At 41.2% G+C, this 24,803-nt stretch overlaps 1 protein-coding gene across 3 annotated transcripts in view; it reads left to right on the forward strand.

Annotated features, from left to right (window-relative positions):
• Nme7 (NME/NM23 family member 7) overlaps window positions 1–24,803 on the forward strand; it is a 137,737-nt gene that overhangs the window by 88,016 nt on the left and 24,918 nt on the right. For all 3 annotated transcript variants that reach the window (XM_028758621.1, XM_028758627.1, XM_028758634.1), the window contains exon 13: window positions 13,468–13,575. In XM_028758621.1, coding sequence (XP_028614454.1) covers window positions 13,468–13,575 — 108 coding nt within the window. The remainder of the gene's footprint in view (window positions 1–13,467; window positions 13,576–24,803) is intronic.

Below are 24,803 nucleotides of genomic sequence, written 5' to 3' on the forward strand. Positions count from 1 at the left end.
TGCTGTCTTAGGAGTGAGCCCTCATTTCTTCAGAGGAGCCTGTGATGGAGTTAAGTTAGTTAAGTTAAGTTAAGTTAGGGGAGATGAGGAGGAGTCCATTGACACTGCCCCATTTAGGATGTGGAGAAGGATGGAATGGGTAGGGAAGGGTTACAATAGGAATTATTGTTTCTTAAGTAAAGTACACTGCTTTATTCTGTTAAGGAACAGTAAAAAGCATACACTATACCAACTAATTATTAGTATGATACTAATAACATATGTGTCTTAGTTATGTTCTGTTGCTGTGAAAAGACACCATGACCGTGGCAATTCTCATCAAGTATTTAATTGAGTAGTTTCTCATAGCTTCAGAGGTTTAGTCCATTGTCATCATGATTCGGAGCATGGTGGTAGGTGGGTGTGGTTCTGGAGAAGTAGTTGAGAGCTACATCCTGATCCAAAGCCCACCCCCAGTGACACACGTCCTCCAACAAGACCACACCTTCTAATCCTGTTCAAATAGTACCATTCCCTGATGACTAAGCAATCAAATATATAAGCCTATAAGGGTTGTTCTTATTCAAACCACCACAATATGTTTCTACGGCTTCTATTTTGACCTTATAAAACAATCTCACAGTAGATCAGAAAATTCATGGGAAACTGTTTTTAGTATATGATCTTCATCCTTTTTATTTTGTGTCCTTTAAGAAGGAAAATAAACTTCCAGTGGAATTACATCATCTATGAAGAGAACAGACTGGCTCAAGGAGCAGCTCACATTAGCAGCTTCAGTGGGCATAAATCACATTTGAATAGAGCCATGTCAGGTATTAAAATCTAACAGCCAAGAGATTACTAGGTATTTCTTGTAATCTATTATAAGAAAAAAAACAGATGCTCACAGGCAATGGGAAAATTAATGGGAGTCAGATAAGTGCTTTCAGGGAGACATAGAGACTGTTTGTTTGTTTGTTTTACACTTGATCTTAGCCAGAAGGCTGAGAAGCAATGTTTGTTTTAAAAAGGAGTGATTCTGTTTCTTTGGAATAAATACCAAGGTTTCTAAGTAGGCAAATTCTTCAGAATGGAGTTTCTGTAAGGCAAAATGAGGATCTGCCCTTTCCAGTTCAAGGAATGACAACACCTGAGCATAAAGGTAGTAAAATTAGAAAATTTAGTTTGAAACATTTGGTGAACCATTATAATAGATAATAAAGCTACTGAGATTATAATAAATGATATATTTTTAATTCTTTTTAATTTATAAGTCAGTTGAGTATAAGGTACCTAATTTAGTCCCAACAATGATTCAGTGGCATACAGATGCTGTCATTCACTGATAATACTGTTACCTCATTTTATCCACAAGGAGACAGAGCATAAATAAATCTGCACAGATTCTCTGTAGTCAGGCACCTCTTCCAGATTGTCCTTTAGGTTAGGAATGAGCATGTCATTATATGGAAGGTTCATAATTCTCAGGAGAGCCACATCCTGAGCCCTTCAGTCTCCATGTTTCCCACTATTCTGGCAGATAGCTTGAATACAGACCTGTTTGTAGTTACCATCAGAGAAGCACAGCTACTGGTAACATCACAGGCAGAGCAGTCTGCAAGATGTGCTCACTTGCTCAGTTTGCTGCCTTGCTGCCTCTCGCTGGCCTCCGCCACAGTACAAATGTGGGAGTGGGGTGAGGCGGGGGGAGAACACATAACTTTTCCTCCGGGAAGCTGACACTGCAAATATTAATGTCAGCAGGCATGGTGGCACTGGTTTGTAATCGCCATGGTTGGGGAAGTGGAGGAAAAAGGATCCTGAGCTCAGGGCAAGCCTCCATTACACAATGAATTCAGGCCAGCCTGAGCTACATGAAGCCTTGTTTCAAAAAACCAGGACTTGGTTAATTTCTGAACTATCCTGACGATTTTCTAAACTTGCTCCTCTCTAAAACTCATTCTTCAACCATATACCAAGTACTGTTTGCATGCCAAGCGTTCCTCGTCCAAGGATGCAATGGTGCCAGAGATAGCGTGACAGAAATTCACTATCTGGCAGCGTCTTTGTTTCACTGGTAAGGCAGACATCCAACAGGTAAAATAAGTCCCATGGAATGGGAGTGATGTGGGGGGAGGAAAAGACACCTGTCTAAAGATGAACAGGATACGTGCTCTGTAAGAGTCTTTCTTCTACCAGTTCAAGAGCAACAGTTGTGTTTCTAAATCACTGTTCTCCTGTAAGTGGAGAGGAGTGAGGAGTAGCACGAAGAATAGACTGGTGAGGAAAGCATCTCAGGGTACAGCAATAGCTGTGCACCATCCACACATCATCCATGAGGCATTGGCAGGAATCCATTCCATCATTTGTGCTTAGCAGGATTAGTGTTTGTGCCATTCTCGGAGAGACCTAGCTCAGCTCCGACCTCCATGAACAGTGGCAACATTTTCATACGCCCAGTGACTTTTGGTTTAGTTTTCTCTATAGTAAGAACCATCATCTGAACATTGTGCACAGGTTACTTTCTGGACACTCACCTTCATTTCCTGCTGCCACCCTGTAAACATGGGGAAGAAAAGGAAGTTTTATTGTTTCTTTCACTGGTATTTTCAGGACATCTGGTATTAAACAAATATATCTATATTGCAAAAAATGGATGTTAATTTAAGCAACTTTTGTATTTCTTCAATAAATATTAATAAGTAGTGCTGTTTTCTTTAAGATCTTTCTAGGCTGAGAATGTAGCTCAGTGATAAAGCCCTCGCCTACTATGAGTGAGGCCCCAAGCTCACCTACTTTTCTCTCCACTGATAAAAACATTATTGTATCCTCTGCCCTAAAAGACTTTAGAATAACTGTATTCTAGTCAGATGAGTCCCCCTGACAGTCAGAAGGTAGAATGTAAGCTTGCCTGGAGCAGTGCACACTGGGACAGAGGCACAGCACCAGCTGGGGCTGCTAGCGTTTTGAAATCCCAGGAGGCTAGCGCACATGTGCCAGCTTTATCTCCCTAACACACACATGCTGTTTGTCAGTTTCAAATGTCATCTCCCAGGGGCACTGAATAGGACAATAGACTGAGCATTGAGATGGAAGGAAAATATGCTTAACCCTTTTTGAGATCCTGGGAAATGACCAGTTTTAGACACAAAAGACCCTGTCTCTTTACAAGTCTACTCAAAGGTAAAAGCCATCCACATCAGCGCCAGGTTTGAGTCCTGACTCAGTTACGATCAGTGTAAATAGTCCTGAGCCATGATGTCTCGGGATGTGTCAGTGAGACAGTCCTAAAGGGCCCAAGAGAAGGGCATTAAGAACCCTCCAATGCAACCCGTAGGCATGTGTGACCCTTTTAATCTTGAATGTTGGTTTTTGTTCATTAATAACAGCTAATAAACAAAAATCATTATTTCTATCCAGTTAATTAAAAGCATGATTTTTGAAAGCACTTAATTCAAATATAATGAAAATATCCACTCACATATGATTTAAGAACTAGTTATTCATACTATGAAAGAAGTTTGTACTTTTCATAAAAGTACTTTAAAAAGATATCTTACATTTTAAATAAAACTCAAGCTCAACACATTTCATATCAATAGTGACAATAAATGTAAATGAATGACTGATTTATCCCTGATTTATCCTTTTGATCAGTGGAAATGGACTTATCTTTTAGATAAATGCCAGATTAGATGAGGTCGTATTTAAAGAATTCTTGTTTCAGATTTTTCTAGACACAGATTCAGAAGCAAAAGCCTTTGCATCTGAGCTATCTCATGTTCTTCCAACTTTTGCCTTTGTTCAGGGCAGTCTAGTTCTTAGGACAAATAGTTTCCCCAATAAATCCTAGAACCCACAAGTAAGGTCTCACTTCCAAGTTGAGAGTTATTCATACACTGTCTCCCTTAGCTGCGAGTTTGCTTTCAATGGTTTCAGTTTCTCATAGTCAGCCATGGTCCAAAACAGTACATGGAAAATTCTAGAAATATTTAGTACATTTAAAAATAATTTTGTTATAGTAGGGTACTATAATTTACTCTATTATTCTTGTTAATAATCTCTTACTGTGCTCCTTTGGTAAAATAACTTTATGCAAAGTTTGTCTGTATGAGAAACACATAGTGCCCAAGCTTCATGCATGTGCTGGAGTCCTGAACATATCTCTTGAAGATGGAGGATCAATAGATGCTTACATACCTCCTATAAAATCTTTTGTCCTTTTGTTTGAACTCAAGCAAGCAGTAAGAATTCATCGAGCAATGAGCATGTGTCCAGGAGCTTTACCATTAGCCAAGAAAGAGGTGCTCCTTGTTCAGAAGGAAGTGCCATATTTCCTTTTCTGCCCATGTGTCGTATGCACTATAGATGGTCCTAGGAGATTATGCTTACTGAAGGCCTTCCCTGCCAATCTTAGCATTCATAGGACTGCACTCATTTTTCTGCTTGCTTTGAGAAGAGTATCTGGCTTGCCTTCCTCCTAGAAAGTGCAAGTGCCATGTGCTATTTAGAGTGAGGCAAGTTGCCCTACATGGTTTTTGTATTGCTTTCTCCCCCGGTTTCCAGATCGCCCCTTGAATCAGATTCCTGGCAAGTGAAATCAGACAGCAAAAATCAAGGGAGACATCTCTGTTCTGATAGAGACGGAAGGAAGCATACTTACCTGTGTTATTCTTGGATTTCTTCTTTTCAGAAGTAAACGCTGTTATTTTGGCTCAAGAAAACAAAAATTAATTACCATTCTTGTTTTTCTTCTTTTCAGAAATAAACACTGTAATTTGGCCTTAAACTAGTATATTTATAAAAATAAGATTTAAATCATCCAGTAACTAATATTGTGTGATACCTGCTTAATTAAGTTTTACACTGATAGTACTAAATATGCTTCTGCAGGGCTGGAGAAGCGGCTCTGTTAGGAAAGTGCTTTCGACCTGAGCTCAGTCCCTAGAACTCATGTAGAAAAGCCAGGTACAGTGGCAGGGTCTTGTAATTCCACGGGTAGGGAGGTGGAGACAGCATAGCCTCCTCCATCAGCTCCTGGGCTAGTGAGAGACCTTCACAAACTTCACAAACTAGTGGTCATAATGACTCTTGATGTCAGACCCAGTCGGGGGTTGGGGGTGGGGGTCCCACAACTGGGGAGAGCTAGGGTACCAGTAACAGGAGGGCAAGGAGTCTGCGAGTGACAGACACAAACGCAAGAGGGTACTGGATCTGAGTGTCATTCATAAGTGCAAGCATCAGACTTTTAAACAGAAAAAAGGAAGTTAATTATTGTACAATAGCCAAAATCAATTGGGCCACACATGGCCAATTTCAACATCAGACAGAAAATAACTTTTCATGAGACCCGTCAGGAGTCAGACAGTGATTTCACAGAGATGATATCAGTATTGTCTGAGGTCAGTGTATTCTTAGACTCTGGTGTCTAACAACCTCCACAGGCCTTGAGAGGCACTATCCCAGTGCTCTGCAACCCAGTGCCTAACAAACCAACATCCAGCCTTTGAATAGTGTCCCTTAATGCCCTTTTTATTATAGCCTTACAAGAAAGTACCAGGGTGATTATGCCCCAGCGACCCTCTCTAGCCAATTTAAAGTTTGATAAAGAATTCTGGCTCCATTAACCTCTACCCACCTATTGCCTTGGCCATCATGTGCTCCTGCACATGGTAATGAAGCAGCTGTGGTTTTATACACCTGTAATGAACATTCCTAATGAGCTCATCTGAACTCTGTCTTGCTGTGAATTTACTAAAGCCTCTTATGTGGCCAAATCTGGAGTGTCCAATCTAATAGACCCCTCACTCATACTCTGTTCTCCAAACTAAATATTTCCAAAAAAGGTTAGTAATACAAAAGATATGGCACAGAACCCTCCCCCGGTCATAGCAAGAACAAATCTGGAACACATCCTTTTCAGGGACTGCCAGGGCTCTCCAGGAGACAGGCCTCCTTTAAAGCACTCGCCTCAGGAGTCAACATCTAAGATTTTACTCTCGTCACACAGACTTTACTGGAGGTGCAGTGACATCTTGAACATTAACACCCAAGCTTGTTCTCTGGTCTTCATGTGCATGCACACATGTATACATACACATGAGCCCCGTGCAAGCAGGCACACACACACATACACACACATACACACATTCATACACATGCACATTCACATGTTTGCAACACATGTAAAAATATATAACATTGTTATTAAAAACTGAAAAGCCAGGTGTGATGGTGCAGGCCTTTAACCAAGTTCTCAGGAAACAGAGGAAGGCAGATCTCTGTGAGTTCAAGGCCAGCCTTGTCTATAGAGTTCCTAGATAGCCAAGGCTACACAGAGAAACCCTGCCTTGTAAAACAAAACAAAACAAAAGGCTGTGTGGGTGTTCAGCATAGGGCTTAGCTCAGTATCTCACTATTGCTAATTTCTTTATTCATCTATGTAGCCATGGAGACTGAACTCCCATCCGAATGTTTGAACATGTTCTTATTACTGCCTTCGAATCTATTTCTGGAGGTAAAGTTGCTGAATTGACACAAACACCTTCATTTAAGATGTATTTGATTTCACTCTTTCTAAAACTGTGATATTACGTGTGAAGGAGAGTGGTTTAAACTATTTCATGGTTTCCTTTGCCTTTTCTCTGAGTAACAAGATGGATGCTGAGTCCCAATGGACATTAATATACAAAAGAATGACTTGGTATTCAGAGTCCTCATTAACCTGGGGTGATGGGAAGCAGGGGTGCCACAGTGTGCAGCGTTTGTCGTTTGGTGCCGTGCACAGCCCTGCCCTCCTCGGCACACGTGACAGCTCAGGCTCCATAGAGCCTGAACAAAGCAGCCCACACATGAATCTCTATTAAGAATGAATGCTCACCAAACAGAAATCTGTCTTCTAAGTTTTTGCCCATACACAGGGAGCTTAATTTCTAAACATACTGTATTCTGTGCTCTGCACTCTGAGTCAAACCAACCAGAGTCTAAGAAAAGGAGAGCTGGCTAACCAGCAGTCTGTTCGCACAAGTACTGGGAGTGACTCATTTTGAGAATTTATTGAATTGTTGTATTTCAAATCTCTTTCTTAATTATATTTGAAAGCAGAATCCAATATAGAAGCAGTTATATTTTTAAATGGTTACATAACTCCATGTATCATTGCACTGATTTAAAGATAGGAATTTCTATAGCGTAGCTTATCAATCATCAGGAAACAAATGAGGGCAAATTTTGGAGAGGACATGGGGGCGGGGTAGGGAAGAGAGCCTCCTTCACTGTTGCTGGGAGTGTAAACTGAGACAGCCCCTGTGGGAAGTGGTGTGGTAGCCATTGAAAACACTGAACATTGATCTTCCTTATGACCCACCCATATCGCTCCTCACAGGTACTAAGAGGACGCTATGGCCTACAGGAGTACTTGCGCACTCATGTTTACTGCAGCTCTTTTCAGAGGAGCAAGGAAGCAGTCAGCCCCTATGCCCATCAGTGGATGAATAGATTATGAAAACATGCACACATGATATGGAATTTCATTCAGCCATAAATAGAAATGAAACTATGGAATTTCCAGGGAAAAAGAGAGAGATAGAAGTGGAAAATATTCCATAAGCAAGACTACCTAGGCTCAGAGAAACCAGGAAACCAGAAAGGACTTGTGAGATGGGATAAAGAGAGTTGAAGGGAGAGCTGTGAGGATGGCCACAGAACACAAGCTATGAAAGGGGATGGGGAGGAGGCATCCAGTGGGGAAGGGCGTGGAAGGAGAAGGAGCCATGAGGGGATTGCGTCTGAACTGATGTGCATTCCCTTTGTCACTGTTTCCTCAGTACTGTATTTAATTAGCATTTCATTGTACTGAATATTACAAATAAGATAGTGAAAGGGACTGTAATCAAAAAGTCAATTAAAGGGAAAAGAATCAAAATAACTACATACTGATGAGCATTTGCCTTCCTTGTGACTGTAGTTTCTGGGGGCTATTTTCATATGTTTATGAGAAAATGTGCCCAAAATCAGCTTTTTTCTGCCTAAGCAGTCACTTATTAATAAGATACCATAGTGTAAAAAAATAACAATAATGGTGAATAGATAAATAATGCAAATGGCTTAAACAGGTATCTTGTTATTTTAAGTGGCTTAATAATATAAGGTAAATAAATCTTTCCAAGCTTGAGTGTATAAATTTCATTGTCAGAGGACCCTGCAACAGAGAATTCTTAAAGGGACAGCACCATTACAGCCAAATTACCTGCTGACATATATTTGTACTGGTTCTTGAAGACTGGGAGAATAGCTTGGCCATGCAGTTGAATGAATGGATGGCTGGCCTTGGTGAGTGGGCTGGGGAAGGAGCACACCCAGAGGCAGGCCCTGGGTACATTTTGGGTAATTTGCTGCGTAGATGTGACTAGAGTATCAGGTTTCAATCCTGTGTCCAATCGATTGTGACAGTATCATTTTAGCCTCAACGTGAATAAAACAGTGAGATTGAGCTCAGTGACTAAGTGGTTTCTTAGCAAGTGTGAATCCTTGGAGTTGATACTCAGCAAGAAGTAGAAAGTGGAGGAAGAGGAGAAAGGAAAGGTGACAGACGGAGAGAAGGGCGGGAAAAGAAAGAATATGAGTTAATGCAATTTAGCAGGTTATATTCTTTAAATGTAGTAATGGATAGGCCCAACAAATACACTGAATGGTTACTTACTGTAACACAATCTGATGCTTATAGTGCTCAAGTATGTTCCTGCACCAGAAGACACCTTAGTTCTTGGGAATTGAAATCTGTCTTAATAGCACAACTGGAAAATCACTTAGGATGCATTTAAAACCTAATGCTAGTCTGATTGATGGTCCCCATCTCACACGGGTGCCACATGGAATTTTATGTCAGTGACATTTGAAGTCAAAGTCCCAGAGCAGGTCTCCTTCAAAGATACGTTCAGGGTTTTCAGTTCCTTCTCAGCCCTGTGTGCCCTGGTTTGCAAACTTCAGATAAACAAAATCATCAATGCCCAAATAGGTAAGTTGATCTGAGCTATCTTCTACTCAAATGTAAGGACCTGAGTTCAGATCCCCAGACCCCATGCAAAGCCAGGCATGATAGCATACATCTGGAATCTCAGTGTTGCTATGGTGATATGGGAGGCAGAGACAGGCAAGCCCCCAGATGTTTTGGGGGCAGTTAGGGTAATGTACATTGTGACAAACAGTGTGACTCCATCTCAAACAAGGTATAAGGCAACAGTTGACATCTGAGGTTGTCCTTTGACCTCCACATGTACAATGGCACACAGATCCCCCTACAGGCATCCAAACACATACATGATACATGTATATATGAAAATGAAAAAAAATAGATCAATCAAATGGTGGTTACTTATTTGGCAACGGAATTTTCTTCTGAATTGCTTAAGATAAACACTTCTGGAGAATATAGCAAAAAGGAGCTCCCACTGGTTACTAAGTGGCTGAGTTTCTCCACTCTGTCACCCTGGTCCTTTGATTCATCCATTCACTCTTTTGGTAAGTCATTAATACTGATGCTCCAGGCATCTTTCATGAGCTTTTAGTATGTTGGCTATGTAAAGATCATACTCTCGTGTCATTGAGTTTGTATGGATTACAAGAATGAGCATAAGTGTAAACAGATGAGATAAAAGTTAATGTTAGAGGTAAAAAGCCTGCTAGTAGACTACCAAAGTCTACATATAGCATGACAATAAGCTGTAGCACTATGGTGGGGTAGGGGACATGGGAAGAAATGCTGTGCCAAAGGAGACAGTCCGTGTGATGTGACAGCCTGAATGTGGGCTCAAGGAGGAAAGAGGCATTTGAGGATGACATCAAAGCTTTTGTCTAGGCTTCTGGGTTGAGCTGTGGTTCTGTTCATGATAATGGAGCGCCTGGGAGAGAAGATAATGAGCTTATGTTTGGACAGATAGAGTATAAAATTCCAATGGAATAACTGAGGGATGTTGTTGAGTAAAGCTAGGGGCTAAAGTATCATCTGAAGAGATATGGACAGCACTAAATGTGATGGGATGGAGAGGATAAGAAATAAAATAAAAATAGATGGAAGATAAGATGTCAGGGAAAAAACAAGACTGAATCGTGAGTGGCAAGAGGAGTCTGAGGAGATTGGATCATGGCACGTAGGATGTATAAAGGGGAGATTCGGGAATGTGGGAGTGACCCCAAGTGCTAAATATCAAAGGGGATCACAGGGGAAGAAAATCTGTGACAGTATAAAGACGCTGGTGCCCTTGCCAAAGCAGTGTAGGTGGCATTGTGGGTCATGGACAGGGCGAGATGAGACAGGTTTTCACTCCTGCATCTCTCTCCTGCATCAGTGAAGCTGACTATGGGAGCAGTTTGTTCTCTGCATGGACATATTTTATCAGCTGGACAGACATGTTTGGTGCTCAGTGGCATTCTCTGAAATGCCTTTCCTACTCTGTTTTCAGTTTTGTGCTAGTCATCATACTGTGTGATCATTTTTTCCTGCTGTAGACTATAGAGGGCATTCATTAAGATGAAATTTTTCCTCCCATTGCAGGATTACCTAAGCAGAGATGAGAAATAACCAAACACCTAGGAACTTGGGCACCAGATTGTCCAGGGGCATGAGTATGCCAGGGACTTAGTGGTTTGAAAGGCTATTTACTTCAAGTGCAAATAAATATTACTCTTTTAGGAGTCCCCTTTTCTCAGCATAGCCTGTTATGTATAAATACTGAAGTTCCTTCTAAAGAATTGTTTATGGTATTAAATGAAATCATTGGTGCTTAGTGTAGCCTTGTTGTGTCTAGAAGTTATTTCTGCTCACTAAGAAATGCTAGCACATGATGGTTTTCACCGTAGAGCATAAGTAGAACAGGAATCTGTTAGGAATAATTAGGGAAAATCTGCTGGATCACGGATGGGGCTTATGATGAGGAAAGATTACTCTTCGTGTTTCACCTTACATTGTACGTTTGCTTGTATGTGGAACACGCATTTAGGGCATTTGAGTTTAGCAGGATCTTTTTGACATGATCCAAAATGAAAGCCTAACTCTTGCAGTGGAGGCTGCTCCCTGGGAAGCATGGCGTGCTGCTCGATCTAGTAAGTAGGAATACTCCCAGAATGCAGAGACTAACATGAGAAGTACATAAACTGGTCACATTGGCCCTCGATGTTACTATCAGGTGTCACCGACTGTGCATAACTGTATTCCTACCCTTGTATATGACTAGCAGAGTATGTTCATTTACACTAGTAGCACCACAATCAGGTGGGTGGCACATTGTGCCACATTATGACTGTCACAATGCCATGAGAGCATAGGAAATTGCAGCTCCATCATAGCCTGCATTCAGCACATAGGCTCACATTGATTCAATGTGTCCTTATGATGACACGTAGCTGACCCGGCCCCTGGGTCAGTCAGTGGGGTCTGCAAGGGAGAGAGAGTGGGGATGGAGGGGAAGAGACATGAAGAATGGAGACAAGACAGGGTGTCTGATCAAGTCTCATTTATTGAAAGGCAATTATGGGTCTATAAGCACAAGCAGGGGAGTGCAACTGGAGACACTTTACCACGAATGCCTTGCAGCTGGGGGTCACTAAACCATAAGTCCAGGACATGTCTGAGAAAAACAAGATGTTTACCAGAATGTGCTCAGCTGTTGTGGGCTGTTTGCAAAAACATCATGCTAGAAAAACAAGTCTCTTGTCAGGGTGGAAAAGTATCAGCCTTCAAATACATGGCCCAAGATGGCTGCCAAGATGATAGCCGCTTTCTGCTAGGAGTTGGCTCCAAACACATAGCTGTAATTAAATAAGTGAAAACTTTGGAAGCAGCCTTAACTTGCTGTGACTGCTACTCAGCATCCATGCACCGTAGTCCTGCCTGGCACCATGCTGATTTCCATATCCACAGACATGGTCATTCAATAACCTAGCATGCAACCTATTCTCTTTCTTCCAACATTCCAGCTGTCACCTTGACTTCAGCCGTGGTTATATGTGTAGACTGGTGATTACCAGTCCCTTTCCTCATTCCTGGAGATTTGCATGTGATATAAGAACTGGCATGCTGGTGGTCTCAGCTGTCCAGTGCACTTGTCTCAGCACTTATCTACCCCACCAGCTGAGCTCAAACCCACTGGCCTGCCTTTCCATCACCTCACCTTCCTCCATCACTCAGGGCTACACTTCCTACTTAAGATTTTTGCCCAAATATTTTTATTCCCTTGTGTTCTTACATCTTTCTGAGCCACAGCAAATCCAGGCTATGGGCTATTTGGGACCATTTTTCTCCTTAAGGATGAGCTAATGCTAAACTGATTTAAAGTTTTTAAAATTTTTAAGTCAATACCACAAAATTGGTATGTTTTAAACAAAGTTAAGATATTTACTATCCTTATAAAATATGTTTTTCACAGTAATCTTATTTTATGTGGGTCTAGTAATCAATTGATAAAAAGAAATGTAATTATTGTCTGTCTCCTAATATAATGCATAGTATACTGGGCTACAGAAAAAGCCTTTCTATGTATCTAATCACTGTTTTATTGCTTTGAAGAGACACTGTGACCAAGACAACTCTCATAAGGAGAGCATTTATTTGGGAGCTTGCTTGCAGTTTCCTAGGGTTAGTCCATTATCATCATGGTGTCATCAGCATGGTGGCAGGGAACATGGCAGCAGGCAGTTGTGGTTCTGGCAGGATAGAAAAGAGCTACATCCTGATCCACAAGCAAGGGGCGTGGGAGGACTAGGCCTGGAGTGGGCCTTCGAAACCTCAAAGCCCACCCCAAGTGACACACTTCATCCAACAAGAACACACAACTTCTAATCCTTCTAATCCTTTCAAACAGATCTACTTCCTGGTGACAAAGCATTCAAATGTATGAGCCCATAGTGGCCACTCTTATTCAAGCCTCCACACTAGGGCAGACAAGGTGGCTCAGCAGGTAAAGGAGTTTGCTTTCAAGACTAATGACCTAAGTTCAGTCTCCCATCCCTCAGAGAGAACTGCCTCACACAGATTCTCTCCTCTCTCCCTCCCTCCCTCCCTCCCTCCCTCCCTCCCTCCCTCCCTCCCTCCTTCCCTCCCTCTCTCTCTCTCTCCACACACACACATACAGTAATATAGCATTAAAAAATTGGGGGTGGGGGAGTTCGAGACAGGGTTTCTCTGTATAGCCTTGGCTATCCTGGAACTCACTTTGTAGATCAAGAAGGCCTCAAACTTAGAGATCTCCCTGCTTGGCGTGGCCACCACCATCCAACCTACTAACATATTTTAATGTTTAAAAAAATTCATACTAGCAAATATAAATTTTTCAGTGGTCAAACTCTTCATATATTTATGGTGTTTCCAAGAAAAGTTGTCACCCTCAATATATAACTTGAATTTTATAAAATAATGTTTTATGTAGCTAATGTTTTTATTCTTATTAATGCATATGGCTAACTTTAAATTATATATGTATGTGTATTTCACAGGAAATCGCCCGGCATTTACGACCTGAGACCCTCAGAGCAATTTTTGGTAAAACAAAGGCTCAAAATGCTGTTCACTGTACAGACCTGCCAGAGGATGGGCTCCTGGAGGTAAGCCAAAGCAGGGTGAGAATCCTGCCTGTCCTTCAGGCTCATCAGTAATCTCCACAGTTCTTACACATCTCAAACCATTTGATAGTCTGGGATTATGGGTGGCTTTTGTCTATCCAATAACTTCATACTAGTGTACTCAATATATCAAATACATTCAAGCATGCACCTATGGTCCTGGATACTCCAGAGGGTAAGACAAACGAATTTCTTTCTTAAAATAATAAACTTTTCTACTTGTTTGAGAATTTCAGACAGTGTATTTTCATCACATCAAACACCATCCCAATTCTTCTCAGGCTCATCCTCACCTCCCTACCCACCCAACTACATACCTTTTTAAGAAAAAAAAAAAAAAAAAAAGAGTCCAGTTTGTGCTGCCCCAAAACTCCTAAGTGTTAGGCTATGTGTTGGAGCATGGTTGTTCCATTAGGAGTTACACCATTAAAAAAACCAACTCTTCTTTTCCTTAAAGCTATCAGTTGCCAATATCTTCTTAGCTAGGAGCAAGACTCAGTACTACCTCCCTTCAAGGAAAGATTTTTTGACTTGAGTTTGCACAAGTCTTGGCACAATCACTGTGAGTTTTTAATGTGCACCTGCTGTGTTCTCGATAGAAAGCAGTGTTCTAGAGTAGTCAGTCACTGCCTCTGACTCTTACAGTCTTTCTACCCCTCTCCTACAAGCAGCCCTTGGCCTTGAAAGGAAGGGGCATAAAACAGAGATCCTATTTAGAGTCGAGCACTGTGTCTCTGATTCTTTGCACATTGACCAACTGTGAGTCTCTGTGTTAACTCCATGTACTGCTTACCACAAGAGGAAGATTCTCTGATAAGAGTAGAGAGATGTTGGTCAATAACTGAAAGCTCTTGTCATGGCTCTTGGTTAGCCTTCCAGAACTTGACCATAAGATGCTACAAAGAACATGGAGAAATCAAGCCAGTACTGACATGGAAGTTTCATCCCTACTGGCTAGCTTTCATAGTGCTTGGAGGTGATATGTGCACTGCCAACAAAAAGTAACACAGTCTTCCCCAGATCTGAACCCTGCAGCTACAATAACTACTGGCCTGGCAAGAAAGCCCACTGACTGAAACAGTAGTGTCGGGAACACCATTCAGTAACCAACGACTCTCTAGTTGAATTTATGGCCCATTCCTCAATATGGAACCCATAACTGGCACTGTTATTAGACCAGAAGAATCTCCTGGTCTCCAGAGTTCCCAGGCAGCCTCAGGATTAAACTGAAAACAGTGAAAGTCCATCTTTTACTATTCTCTCTCTCTCTCTCTCTCTCTCTCTCTCTCTCTCTCTCTCTTTCTCTCTCTCTCTCTCTCTCTCTCTCTCTCTCTCTCTCTCTCTCTGTGTGTGTGTGTGTGTGTGTGTATTCATTAAATAATTAATACTTTTTATTGGCATATATTATAGTTTAAAGGGTTTAATAAGCAAGAGACTATAGAATTGAATTATTAAATTCAAGTCATAAAAATATTCTAATGAGATTTAAAAGGTACAATATGCAATTCTATAGCACCATTTACTGGTGCTTTTCGTATGCCAAGTTTTACCATGATACTATGTATAAGTGATTATTTTCTACTGTCTCAGCAATTCTAAGCTTTTCAGGAAAACAAAGTAAAAACTCATAGAGGTTAAGTGACATCTTCAAATCAAATAATTTACACAACTGTATTTTGGCCTGTCGTTATTTAATTAAGTTTAAATAAGAAATAGTGAACAATTATTTTTTTGAAGTGCAGCATGACTTGATTTGGCCTTAAGAATGTTCTTTCCCTCCCTCCCTCCCTCCCTCCCTCCCTTCCTCCCTCCCTCCCTCCCTCCCTCCCTCCCTTCCTCCCTTCCTTCCTTGCTTTGTTTTTCAAGACAGGGTTTCTCTGTATTGTTCTGGTTGTATTGGAACTCACTCTGTAGATAAGGGTGACCTCAAACTCACAGAGATCCACCTGCTTCCTGTCTCCCAAGATCTGGGATGAAAGGTGTGAGCTGTTGCTGCCACCACCACCTCCAGCAAGAATGTTATTTTTAATTGGAATAAATGTGTATAATGTATAAGAAGTAAAAGGTGGTAAAGAGGTGCCTCAGAAGTATAAAGCTACAAGTTCTGTATGATCCAACAGTATATCCGAAAGAATTAAAATCAGAGCTCACTGCTGGGCCTGGTGGTACACACTTTTAGTCTTATTTCTTGGGCAGCTGGACAGGCAGATCTCTGTGAGTTCAAGGCCTATCAGGGCTGTATAGTGAGACCCTTTCGCAAAACAAAAGCTCACGCTCGTACTGACATCCATATGTTCATAACAGCATCATTCATATGGCCAAAAATCTAGGAGCAATTCAAATGCCCATCACCAGAATAATAGATAAGTACAATATGGCATATACATATGAAGGGATATTGTTCCCTATAAAGAAGGAATTCTCACACATCCTGCAACATGAATAAAGCTCGATGACATTATGCTAAGTGAAATAAGCCAATAGCAAAAACATGAAATATTGTATGATTACTCTACGAGGTACCTAGAATTGTCAAATACAAAGGAGCAGGAAAGAAGTATTGTTTGCCATGGGCTACTGGTCAAATAACTGAGCTCTGTTGCTAAGTTAGTAGAGGGCTGTGGTAAGCGGTTATGGAGACAGATGGTAATGGTTGCCCAACAATGTAACTGTACTTGAAATTATAGTCTACACCTAAGATGGAGAAGCCAGCAGTTTTCAACCTGTGGGTTGAGACTCCTTTGGGGGTTGAATGACCCTTTCACAGGGGTTCAGATATTTACAGTATTATTCATAACAGTAGCAAAATTACAGTTATGAAGTAGCAATGAAAATAAGTTTATGGTTGGGGGTCACCACAACATGAAGAACTCTATTAAAGGGTCACAGCGTTAAGAAGGTGTGAACCACTATATTAGACTCTTTGAGGCAGTTTTAAAAATACCAATACTAAGACCTACTCCTTGAGAGTCTATGTAAAACTGTTTGGAAGCTAGCAAGATGGCTTAGCTTGCCACCAAGCCTGGTGACCTGACTCCAGCAGGTTATCCTCTGACCTCTACACACAAGCTGTGTTATATACCAACAACATAATCTTAACAAGGGAAAAATTTCAGTTTTTGAGAAATGTTAAAAGTCCAATAATCACAAATGGTTTCTGTGAAAATGTGGAAGTGAGCTGCCAACACGCCCACACTCCTGGGGACTTTCTGTGGATTTTTAACACAAAGGACATTTTCTTCCGTCACCACATAGTGAGCATTTGGCTTAAGACGTTACAGAGGTATAGTTCGTCTCCTTAGTTTCCTTCAGTCTGGCATAATCACTCGTGTTTTCAGTTTACTTGTATGACTTTGAAATCTTTGAAAATAACAAAAAATGCTAATCAGATTAACTCGTTTACCTCTTTACTTCTCAGATACTTTTCTAGCTAGCTTTCATGTGCCCCCTAATATGACACTGACCCGTTCATTTTGCTGATGATATGTGTTCCCCATGTAGGGAGCCATTAGTTCCTTGTTGTCCAAGAAAATGAACCATGCCCTTTTTATTTTGTGATATAACTGGGTATACTGTCCCCTGCTCCACCTCAAGGCCATCCCTAACCTCTCCCTGATACTGGTGGTCATGGAGTATCACAGCTAATCTTTTCCTTCCCAGCTTTCATTGGAGAAAACACCTAGTATCTCCAGCAAAAACAGACAGTGCTGTTCCCAATGCTGTCCCCAAAGCTGCTGATGGACTGTAGTAGTGTATTTAGCATATTCAGGAAGATCTGACTTCTGTACTCCAGGGTGATGGATCAGTCACTCTCCCCTCAGATATTATCATTTAATGCACCTTGCATTGTGGATGGAGCAGGGTGGGGTGGGGGGCTGGCTCACTGGGTGAGAGCACATGTATAGGTGTGAGGACCTGAGTTTGAGTTCTTAGCTTCCATGTGAAAAGACATGAGTGGCCACATGTTTCTGTCATGCTAGTGCTGGGCAGAAAGGAAGGTAGAGCAGAATTGTTGAGGATTGTGTCCAACCTAACAAAAATTAGTAAGCTCCATGTTCAGTGAGAAACTCTGTGTTAAAGAAACAGAGCAGGGAGCCTTATGGGAAGTACACAAAACATTTTCCTCTGGCCTCCATGGGTGTGTATATGTATGCACAACTGCACACACTCTCTCTCAACTGCCTCTCTCTCTCTCTCTCTCTCTGTCTCTCTGTCTCTCTCTCTCTCTCACACACACACACACACACACACAGAGTTTTGAGAATATAGCAGTAAATAGGTTACAAGGATCTTGCTCCATAGCCTCTACTGGTAATTATATTAACTGTGCTATATAATGGAAAAATACGCTTCTTCCCTCTGTTTTTCTTCTCCAAATATTCTGTAACATTATATCAGATTTAAGAAGCATTCAAACATTGTATGCATCAACAGCTGATTAAAGCAAGTCTGAAACTCAGACAAGTCTTTGTGGGTACATTGTTGTCCTAGTGACTCAAGAACTAGCTGGAAGTAAATATAAGTGTAGTGTGCCTGTTCTGATTGGACAGCCCCGTATTTACATGCCATAGTTAGTACAGGTCTGCCTACATCCTGACCCTCGTGATTTACCCTTTGTTTAGTTTCTGTCTTGGAGGAAGCAAAGTTGTGATTCTTACTAGCATACTGTCAGAGAAGGAACACGATGTACAAAGACAAGAGCAAACAGCTTTCTCTTAGGATCTAAAAATAATCTAGTGAGACTGGTGCTTTGACCAGGAAGTGGGAGGTGACAAGTGAAAAGTTAGAAGAGTTACTGTAAAGTCATGTGAAGACATCTGAACTTTATCCAGAGCCATTAGTGACCCAAGGTTCTACACAGGGCAGCATGGTCATGTCTGTGTTAGGGCATTCTGGATAGCATGGAGAACAGATCATGGGCTTTTTATGGAGAAATAACAGGCATAACTGTGACTCTGTGTGTGGGGGTGGGGGTGGGGGTGTTTAGGTGTAGGGGTGTACTGGGGAAGAGTAATTCAGAAAAATTTTTGGTAGTCTGAATCAATATGGCCATTAGGATACTCAGATTTCAGAACAGTGATTTTCAAAAGACATTTAGGAAGGTCACAGTGACAACATGAGGAGCACACTGGGTCTGAAGGATGCGTGTTGGGGACCAACCTCGGTAATGGGTGGAATAACGTACACTGAATAATCATGACACCTGCTTTCTTCATATAGTTTCTATAAACATCGATTTTATAATTCTGGAGCAGTTGTTGGAGTCCCTCATGCCATAAAGAGAGCTGTAGGTCTGTCGTCTCTCAGTTTCTCAGTACAACTATGATGCAGGCTTGTTTTAAGTTAGCTCTCCTCCCATTGTGACTTAGGAACAAGATAAATACCTTAAGGACAATGGTTAATGAGCCTGACCACTCTGTAGATAGATGTATGGACACTTATAAAACTCAGTGGAGACACTAGAAAATTTTTTGAAAAACAAATCAATTAATAACTATGGCAAGTCCATAACCAAGCCATAGGGCTAAAAATGACCTTAAGAGGTCAAGTTAAATCAACCCCAAATCTGCCTCAAGTCCCAAACCTAATGCTTTTCCTCAGAAAACTAAGGCCAAGGTTGATTTTTTAAAAAAAACATTCAATTCAAGAGCCAATTCTTGATTTATTGGGAAGATTCCAAGGCCACTGCTAGACAGATGTCCATTTCCATGATGGGTTTTGGAACCCACCTTGGGTGAAAGTGAAAAGTTTTTCTGTCTGTGAATAACAAACAGTAGCTTCTTTGGCTGTAGAAAATTGGACCCATCAAAAGTTTCTGGACAGAAAATGACCAGATAGAGTTGAGTTCCCCATAACCAAGGATGGAAGTTTAAGGAGAATCGAAGATAACAGTAATGGAAACATTCATTCTGGTCATCCAGTGCGGAGTCTGAAGGACCCAGGAGCCCAGCGTGACTATGAATAACCTATATATCTACATGAAGACAATTTCTGAACACTAGTAGCCTGCCCACAGCCTGTGCTCTGTGAGAATGTCGCTTGTGTTTTATGTTAATTCCTCAGTCCCCAGGGCCAGGCATTTACTGCACCACTCTCAACATTCATCAACACTAAAAGTAAAGATACTACGTTAAGCTCTAGCTCTGCGGCTACATACTTTGAATATGGCAAATGAAACCTGAATCAGACTATCTGGGTTTAAAGTCTAGCTCCGCCACTTCCTTGATATTTAAGAAAGCTGTTTAAACTGTTGTACCTCAAGCCCTCACTTTAAGGCTAGGATGAGAATTCTAATACTTATCTCAGAAAAGAGAGGCAATATGCAAGTTAGTTTGTGGTAAACTGAAAAGAGTAGATTAAATTAGGGGCTGGAGAGATGGTTTATCAGCTAAAAGCCTGCACTGCTCTTCTTACAGAGGACCCACATTTGATTCCTAGCTCACAGCTGTCTGTAACTCCAGTCACATCTCCGGCCTCCATAGGCTCCTGTATTCAAATCCACATGCCCACCACATACACACAAACATCACTAAAAATCAAAATCTTTTTAACAATCTACTGTAAAAGAATACTCTCAATTTGATGTCGGTTATCTTCTATTATTAAATGTTTTACCATTTTTAAATTTGACCATTGGAAAATAAATGTATTAGGATCAAAAGAAAAGGCAATGACATTTTTAAGAAAAGCCTCAGTTGTTAAATTTAAATACTCTAAATATATCAACAGAGGAACATACATTACCTTTTACTGGTTAAAAAAATAAACAAAACATACAAGTTTATCACATCTTACAAAAAGTACCAGTTACAATTGATCTTGTTTAGTCTCCTTCCTGACTGCAAAATACATTAAAAATTAAAAGTAGAGGCTGGTAAGAGGGAGTCTGAAGATAAAAGCCCTGGGCCAGAGCAGAGGTGATGTGTGTCTAGAGGGAGCTCTTGGTAGGACTGAACTCATCTAATGCCTCAATGCCAAGCATGGAGTTCAGTCAGTAGCCAAGCCATGGCAGGAGACTCTGAAGGTAGATGGGGAAGAAGATGCTTGTGAGGACAGGGCTGATAAGGATAGGGCGCACCCATGGATGCTTCTCCAGACCCCAAGCTTATGTCCTAGTCTTGGAACCTCCCTCTTATTTCTGTTCTCCTCTCCAAATATACCCAGGCCATCCCAGGTAGTGCTAAGCTCTGCCCCAGCAAAGAGGGGCGGCCACTGGGCCCAAGAGCCTTTGAAGAAGGCTAGCATGTGGCTTCCCTGGGGCAGGTGTGGCTCCTGGTGCTCAATTGTTCTTCACCCTTTTATTCATCTCTCTTCACATGTATCACCCTCGAGCATCAACAATGAAGAGCTGGTTCATCCCCCTGCTTCCGAGTCCTCTGCCCAAGCCTGCGTAGGGTGGTTCAGATGCTCAGATGTTCTCTCCTTCTCAGCCTACCCAGGGAGGAAGAGGAATGGTTGTAACCTTTATGGCACGCCTATTAGGTATCAGGCTTCTCAGCCTCATTTTACAAATTATACCTCAGATGAGGTAAGACTTCAAGTATAATTACACTGTAAGAAACAACTCATTCTGCATTCACCAAATGGAAAACACACAAAAATCTGGTTTCAAACACTATCCTTTTTTTAAAAAATGAGAAAGAGGACTTCATCGTGTGTCTTTGTGTGTATTTGTGTGTGTATGTGTGCATGTGTGTGCGTGTCTCTATGCGTGCGTGTGTATACTTGCAGGCCATGTGTGTAGAGATTGGTTTCCCCAGAGCTAGAGTTATAGGCACTTGTGAGCCCCCTGACATGGGTGCTGGGAATCAAAACCGAGTAGTTTGGAAGAACAGTATACACTCATGACTGCTGAGTCCTCTCTCTAGCTCAAATTGTCTTTATCTTTATCTTGATGGCCTCTCAGAATATCAGTAATGCTGATATTTTAATTTAAATGAGTATGAAATTTTCTTGAGATTTTGCTATGATAGATTAAGGGTGAACAAAGGTCCTTGAAATCCAGGGTAATGCTGACAACCATATCTCCATCAGCTGTGACCTCTCATCAAGATGCAGCTTTTCCTTTTGATAACTGCGGTCCAGAGAGGATAGTTTGCCTTCTGACTCTTAAATTTGCCCTTCTCATGGAACATGAAAGTATTTGCGTGTACCTTAAAATAAAGTATTCTGTAGTTAAATGAAGGTGATTAGGGATCAGGACGGCACCTACAACCATACAATGGAAAGAAATTAGAAGACAGGCTCATCTTAGGACTATATAAGTGAGGTGTATTATGCCATCCAAGTATGTCCTCTTAAGAAGTATGTAACTGAAAGATTACCTCTCAGAGGTAAGCATTATTTAAAACCAGCAAATGCACATGCTCCCTCTGATTTCATTTCTGAGAAGCCTGAGACTGAAGAACCACAGCATTGTCAGAGTCTACCATGGTCAGAACAGTTGACAAGGGACATCAGAAGTGGCTCAGGTAGGGGGCTTGGGTGGCTTTGATCAGATATCAAGGAAGGATATATTTGTGTCTCTTTGCCCAACATAGCTGATACACCATTCACTATTCAGTACCACGCTGTCTAGTTCTTCACTTACTTAGCTCTGAAAACCCGAGGAGGAGGGTGTGACTCTCTACTCTGCACTTTGACCCCAAGTCCTTGTCTTTGGTCTGCACACTGCTCATTTCTTAGTCAGTGACTAAGTAAGTGTTTCTGAGGTAATAAGTAACTCTCAGGTAACTGATTAAAGGCCTGCATCGAGAACTTAGAAAGGGACCTAAAACATTCATGAACTAATCAAATTCATCCTCTTTTTCACTCATAACTCCTACCGCCACTCCCTCTTTTTGTCCATGAGGCAGTTTTGTTTTTGTTCTGATGAGAAAAAAGTCAGAGGAATGGTATTACAGAAGGAAAATATTAGGCCCTGGATTTCCAGATTGTTCCAAGCCTTTAAAGAACTTGAAAAGATTTTGTTCTTCAAGTGTCTGATACCTCCAACACTGTGAAGACACTAATGATACTAAGATATGTGAGGAACTTTCTGTAAATAATCAGCAATGAGAATTGCTGCTCTGATTAACCTGAACATGCGTTCAACCACCCAGGTAGCCACCAGACAGAATCTTGACATCTCATCTTGTCAATAGCAAAGTCACCTTCTGTCTTTTAATTAAGAATAATTTACTTTACGAAAATGTTATTTATCTGTTTCAAAATATAATGAAAAAAATTCTTACTTGATATAGTCATTTACTAAAGTCTCGTGACTGTTTTTCTTACGATGAATATATTGCTTACAGTATATGTAGGTGTACCGTGTGAGCATGGTACCCATGAAGGCCTAAAGAGAGTGCCAGATCCCTTAGAGCAGAAGTTGTGAACTACCATGTGAATGCTAGGGGCTGAACCAGGGTCCTCTGGAAGAGCACCAAGTGCTCTCAGCCACGAAGGCATCTCTTCAGACGCTACTTTTAAACATTTATCCTGCAATAGAATTTACTTGTATTCTGCCATGCCATCTGATTATTGATTTTTGTATTTTCTTTTTGCTTTGCACTTTTTTACAACTTGGATTATCATTTTAATTGAGTGTAGGTATGTGTGGTTGTGTAAGGATGTGTGTGCCTGCAGATGCCCCATAGAAGCCAGCGATGTTGGCTCCTCTGGAGCTGGAGTTACAGATGGTGTGAAGTGCCTGAAGCGGATGCTGGGAACTGAACTTAGGTCTTCTGCAAGAGCAGCAACCTTAATCAATGAGCTAGCTCTCAGCTCCAGTTTTGCATTTTTATGTGTATGGTGTCTGTGTAAACCTGCTTGTTAAGAGTCTTGGTCTTGTGCCAAGAAGTGTTCTATCTAAGTATTTTATATGCATTAACTAAGCTAGTGCCAGAGTCCAATGAAGTACATGTGATAACTCCATTTACAGCTGAATTACTGAAACAACTTTCTCAAAGCCATTCATCTGGCACATGACATTATACAGATTGAACCGAGGCAGTTTGGGTCCAGAGTCTGTGTTCCCTAACCTCACTAGCTCTCTGTGCAATCTCTTGAGCATGTGATAGACTAGAGGATGACAGTAGAAAGGCTAAGTGTGAGGGAAAACATTACATAGGATCTAGAATTCTTGGTCTCCTGAAAGATAATCAGAATGATTGGGAAGCATGTTCTACCCTTATTTGCTTTTGTTTTTTAAAGTCTTGTTTATTTTATTTTGTGTATATAAGTGCTTTGCTTGCATGTGTGTCTGTGCACCCCATGCATACCTGATACCTGAGGTGGCCAGGAGATGGCACTGGATCCCCTGGAACTGGAGTTACAGATGGTTTGTGTGTGTGCTACCATGTGGATGCTGGGAACCAAACCCAAGACCTTGGGAAGAGCAACAAGTACTTTTAACTACTGAGCCATCTCTCCAGCTCCTTCCTTATGTTTTTTTTTTCTCCCCGTATTTGTTTCTTCTATTTTAAATGAAAATTACAAAATTACTTAGTTTGCAGTTCCCTAGTTATTGGGTCCTATGCTGTCATGAGCCCTGCAGCTCTTCTGCCTCTCAGGAATGAGAACTGATCATCTTAAGTTCACTTATCCATGGTGAGAATGCCGTCAGTATTTGTTAAGTGAATGCACAATTCTCATCGCTCCTATGTGATGAACAAAATCACATCCCGTTGATACCTCTCTTACAGCACTTGACATTCTGTAGTATCATTTATTTCTACGTGGTTTCTCTTCAATGTGGAACTCCTCAAGAGCAGGGCTCATGTGTTTCCCTGTAGCCCAAGAACTTCGCACCTATTTCTCAGTAATAGAATTCTTGACAAAGGGTTGTAGAAATAAATGAATACAGTAGGCAGAATAGAATTATTTGTCTAATTATTGAAAACTTTAAAGATAATCCTTGGATTTGACATTGCTTTGTGGTCTAAACCCTGGGAAGGGGCTGGTGGTAGCCAGACAGTGTGCCCATTGTGGTCTGTGCTCAGTGCATCAGTCACTGCAGGGTTGCTATGCAGTCCTCCAAAGGGTTTAGCTGTAGTCCCAGTGAGTCTATGTACAGTTAGAGATAAGCATGCTCATTTTTGCGTAATTTATGAAGAAGGCCTCTATGAATGGCCCCAAATCATGGACACATCAAAATTTTCATATTACAGGATAGATAGATAAAATATCAGAAAGCCTGCCTTAGACATTATGACTGGTTCTTGAAAAAT

Source organism: Grammomys surdaster, unplaced genomic scaffold (genome assembly GCF_004785775.1).
Source record: "Grammomys surdaster isolate TR1022 unplaced genomic scaffold, NIH_TR_1.0 130, whole genome shotgun sequence".
Taxonomy (NCBI): domain Eukaryota; kingdom Metazoa; phylum Chordata; class Mammalia; order Rodentia; family Muridae; genus Grammomys; species Grammomys surdaster.